General features: G+C 35.5%; 1 protein-coding gene across 1 annotated transcript; it reads left to right on the plus strand.

Annotated features, from left to right (window-relative positions):
• The first annotated feature begins 536 nt into the window (after positions 1 to 536).
• LOC148294815 (zinc finger BED domain-containing protein RICESLEEPER 1-like) lies at positions 537 to 1,297 on the plus strand. Its single transcript, XM_088252260.1, has 3 exons — positions 537 to 839; positions 926 to 1,208; positions 1,293 to 1,297. Exons 1-3 carry the CDS (start codon positions 537 to 539, stop codon positions 1,295 to 1,297), a joined length of 591 nt encoding a protein of 196 aa, XP_088108386.1.
• Positions 1,298 to 5,503: the final 4,206 nt, after the last annotated feature.

Raw genomic sequence — 5,503 nt, forward strand, 5'->3', positions numbered from 1 at the left:
GAAGAGAAATCAGAAGAAAATTCAAGAACACCACAGCCACCACCACACCAGAAGATTCAAGAAGAAGAAAAGAAGATCTGACTATGGTGGTGCTGTGCTGGGCTTTGTTATTTATATAGAAGAAGAGGAAGATTTGATTGATTCCGAAAAAGAAGAAGGTTTGATTCCCAAAACAAGTAGGAAAGGACAATTCATATCCTTGAAGACTTCCAATTTGTGCCGAATTTTAATTCTCCCTTAAAACGTATCCTTAAAATCGGATACCCGTATCTGTAACGTGGGATACGCGTATCCGTTTGTCGTTGACCGTATCCCTTGACTCAGATAAGTATCCATCGCGTGTCCGTACGGGTCCATTGCGTATTCGTACGTGTCCATTGCATATCGTATCCCGCAGCGTATCGGACACAGGATACATACCTTAACTGCCGTATCCGTGCTTCTTAGCCTACAGCAAATCTGTTTTTCCTCAAATTTTTGTGGTGGAGGATACTTTGAGAAAGGCAAAGGTTGATTCGGATAGTTTCATGAAATCTATGGCAACTCAAATGATGGAAAAGTTCGATAAGTATTGGAAAGAATATAGTTTGATCCTTGCCATTGCTGTAATATTGGATCCTAGATACAAAATTCAGTTTGTGGAATTTTGTTATAAAAGTTTGTATGGTTACAACTCCGAAGAAATGACTAAAGTTCGTGATATGTTGTTTTCTCTCTTTGATTTATACGTTCGGATATATTCTACTTCTAAATCTATTTCTAGTACTTCAAGTGTCTCAACTGGTGCTCGTTCTCATGTTGATGACATGGTTTCTAAAGAATGCTTGGATGTTATGAAGGTAAATAACTATTTATTTTTATAGGAATACATAAAAGTTTAATGTACATTTGACTGTTTGTGCTCATATTAATGTTCTATTTTTAGGAATTTGATAACTTTGAAAGTGAGGAGTTTACCACTTCTACCCAAAAGACTCAGTTACAATTGTATTTGGATGAGCCCAAAATTGACAGGAAGACAAAGTTGAATGTTCTTGATTTTTGGAAAGTGAATCAATTTCGATATCCTGAACTATCAATTTTGGCACGTGATTTACTATCTATTCCAATATCCACAGTTGCATCGGAGTCAGCATTTAGTGTTGGTGGTAGAGTGTTTGGTCAGTATTGTAGTGCTCTTAAGCCTGAAAATGTTGAGGCACTAATTTGTACACGTGATTGGATATTTGGCGAATGTATATTTGCTCAAACTTTAATTCTTATTTCTTGTATCTATTTCTTTTCAACATCAGCTTAATCTTTATGATTTGATTTGTAGAAAATTGTACTTTAGCACCCAACTTGGAAGAATTGACTAAGGATATTAGCACCCTAAACCCTATTATTAAGTTGGTTTTTATTTGTATTTTGTGTTGTAATTTATTCACTTTTGTAACTTGATTTGAACTATTGGAGGACATAGTTGATGTGGTTGAACGAACGATGCAGACTGATTAGTATTAAGTTGGTTTTTATTTGTATTTTGTGTTGTAATTTATTCACTTTTGTAACTTGATTTGAACTTTTCTGTTCAATTTGGAGTTGAACTTGAACTAATGAATATGTATTTGTATTTAATTATTTACTTTGGTTGTATTTGGGGGAAGTTTCATCAAACTGTTAAAACTATTGATTTAGTTATATAAAAAAAATGAACAAGTGACGGGTTACATGGGTTTGGTAGTGTCAACCCGTTAATAAACGGGTCGTGTTCGGGTTGACCATTTTTGACCCGTTTAAAATCTCGACACGACACGACCCATTGCCAAGCCTATATACAATCTTGTGGGACATCCTAGATCACCTAAAGGATGTCAAATCTATTAAATAAGTTAAAGAAGTTAATAGATGCTGTTGCGAAACAAGTAAAATGAATGATAATAAACCACAAGTGAATTATCAAACAAAATGACAATTCAACTCCTTTATTAACTCACCACATTTTAAAGTTCCAAGAAGTTGATCAATGGTATAATACACCGACCATGTAGCAATAGTGAAAGTTAAAAAAGTAATTTTCTTGATCATTATGAAATCATGAAATATGAACTTCAATTAAAGAGCTAGATTATTCATATAAGATGAATAACATCCAAGATAAAGTATCTTGAAGAAGCATTTTAGAAATGGCTATATTCCAAAAGGAAAAGTGGGAGCCCGTTCAAAGTCAAAAGGAGAATCGCCCTCACCTAGTGAGATTGTCTTCAAAAGAAATCTAAAAAGAAAGGAAATGAAAGGTTCATATGTTTATCAATAAGTATGCGATCATATATGATATGAACAAGATATTGCAAAACAAGTTGCACTTAATACAAGTGTATATTAAGGACAACATTGTAACATCCCAGGATCAGAACCCTGGACAACTGATAAAGCATGTCTTTTTGAGTGCCAAAACGCAAATAGACAAAAGGCGAAATAAGAGAAGAGATATAGCATTAGAGCATCATAGTGGAAGAATACACCTGAGTGAACTCTAATATAGGAACAAACTCTAGAAAGTCGTTCTATATAATCTTGGACGTTGTAACACTAATTAGTTTACGACGAAGAGCAGTAAATATCTATGCAATAGAAGTTGATGTCAACACATTTTTTGGATGAAAAGTAAAATTCCTTTACAGGAGTAGTTCCTACCATGATAGATCAATGCTCTTATAAGAAGAGAATACTCATGAGGCAATAGCTCAAGCCAAGGAACTTAAATCTCATCAAGCATCCAAAATTTAGAGAAGACATTAAATTAAATGAGCTGGTAATTCATGATGTCGATTGTCTCTAAGTTGCAAAGAAAGTTGATATAACATAGATCACAAAAGCCTACCTAGAACATATCGGCTATAGCTTGGTAAGCGTCTCAAGTTCAAACACATTGTGTGGCTGATTGGCTTTACGCACAAGTGGGAGACTATTAGATATAAGCCCTAGAAGCCAATATAAAAATGGAATACTCTAATGATATAATATAATTAATATAATCAAAGGGGCATAAATGTTACTTTAAGATACATAATATACCCAAAGTAACAAGTCCATGGATAAATATATAAATGGAAAGCAGTCTAAAGAAGTTAGATTCACGAGACCTTTCCATCATAGGAGTACCATATCCTACAAGGTTCCTGGTCATAGGATCACCAATTAGACAATGGTGAACCGCAAAGACTGGTACACACTATGTTTGCTCAAACGAGAGGATGACTAGCTTCAAGTCATTCGTGTAGAGACACTAAGACAAGTGTTTAGGTGCTCTATAGAGATAAAGTTTGCTGAACACAATCAACTCAAGAATTCTTGTATGGAAGTCTTACTCACAATTGTCAAACAAAGAATTCTAAGTTATGATAATGCAACTTAATCCTTTGATCTGAGACATCACGGTTGTCTTGTGTATGGGTTGTTTGTCTTTGAGAGAACCATATAGTCGTATCAAAAGGTTGTGACTTAAAGGTGTTCCACATGATACTCTATATGTGCACATAGGCATGTGAATGCACAACAAGGAATCTCTACTCTTAGTGGGAAGAGAGAATACTCTAAGGATATGATTCGTTGAATCTTTGGTCAAAGTACAGGATGAGAATTGAAACAAGAATGTTTGCAATTACATCCAAGTGAATCATATAACCTAGAGATGTCATGTTAGGGATTTGACACAAGTTAACCATATCCCAACAACACGACTTAGAGTATTGTAATAAAGAAGGACCGAATTGCATTGTAATAATAAACTGACTAGGTTCTCTAAATGAATTCTATTTAGCTTGGGTACTCATAACATACTACTAGTTGTCACTCATGGTTTGTGGAAGCCCTCTAAGGACTAATTATAATTTGTCTTCGCCAATATAGAGAATTGTATAGAGGGATACAATTCACATTTGATTTAGAAGAAACCATTCTTACCTACAACCTTGCTAATTATAACCTATAAGATTGCACACCGAAAAGGTATGGATCGAGAATTTAAAAGAGAATAAATGATTTTGCAGTTTGGTCAAAGTCAAGGTCAAAGTCAAAAGTCAAAGTCAAAGGTCAAAATCAAAGATCAAATTGTGAGCTCCTGTAAATATTTTTATTTTTAGTTGGACCTTCTATGTGAATGAGAAAAAGTCTAGGCTCAAAGTGGTGACAAGTTGGGAATCCTAGAAAAGGATATTAAGTGAGTACCTCTGTCACTTGTATTGATCCACCTCTTCTTGTATCAGGCCATGCAAACTTGCAGTTCCTTTCTCTACTAGATGCCGTTGGTTTTGCCAAAAATCTGTTTTGTGTACTATTAAAACAATTGGGAAGCATGATCTTGGTCTGCTGAATTGCTCCCCACGTCTGGCCTTGGTTATTTCAGTTTTCATTTCAAAAATTGAGAGATGTATGCCATTCACTTTCTTCAAGGAAGTTTTGTTGGCTGCTTCGGAACTCACTTCTCCACTACTCAAAACAAAATATGTCCTTCTATATAAAGCTATTCCCCTACCTCTCTAAGAGCACTTCCACCCATTTGCCATGGCAAAGGGCAAGGGCTATTACTATTTACATAAATAGTGGCAGCCCTTGCAAAAGGCTTGTGGCATTTCCACCTATTGCCATGGCAACCACTATTCACATGAGATATGAGGAGAGGAATTTGTATAGAGTTTTGGTGTGGGAAGTGAAAAATATGACTAAGTATTTATTTTAAAAAAATTCTGAAATTTGTAGTTTTTATTTTATTTTATATATTTAAAAAAAAAAAATTTGGTTACCGACGTCAGCAAACCTAGGCTAGAGCAAGGGCTGGTTTTGCCTAAGGGCCAGCACAGGCTTGTGGAGCCCACCCCCAGCCCGAGTAAAAGTGGCCCACTGGAACGCCATTTTTCTTCTTAGGCCTCTCCTTGCCCTAGCCTTGGCGCAACAGTGGAGTTGCTCTAAGAGAACATATTCAAAGGTGAGCCAAGTCTAATCAATCTACGTTTCTTAACCATCTGAAAGTCTGTCCAAGATGAGACTAGTTACCCTCATTCTTTCTGTGTGCTGGTTACACTCTATTGTTGACTTAATCACTATTGCAAGTAGCTTTCCCTTATCCTAATGACATCTAGCCCTTCATGAAAGTTGTTTCTACATGTCTCGACTATAAACTATCAAAATTTGAGTTTCATCTCAAAAATATAGTCAGCTCAAATCGTGTTGTAATGTCACTTGCTCATCCTTGTATACTATGTTGATGTGGGCTTCGATTCCCCCTTGCATGTCATTTTATATTGCTCCTTCGACCATCTTTCTTCATAAGAGTTGTACCTCAGTTAGAGAACTATAACATATCCAAAATTCTCAGATATTGGAGTTCTCTAACCACCCGACACCTTGTTCAAGGTTAGCTAGTCATCTACTCTACTATCCTAATTATAGAACACCTTACTCACTATTACATGTCTATTTCTCTTGCTCAGATTGTAATACTTGATAAGCTATAAAATCAAAT

This window comes from Prunus avium, chromosome 4, assembly GCF_965620075.1.
Source record: "Prunus avium chromosome 4, drPruAviu1.hap1.1, whole genome shotgun sequence".
NCBI classification, from domain to species: Eukaryota; Viridiplantae; Streptophyta; class Magnoliopsida; order Rosales; family Rosaceae; genus Prunus; species Prunus avium.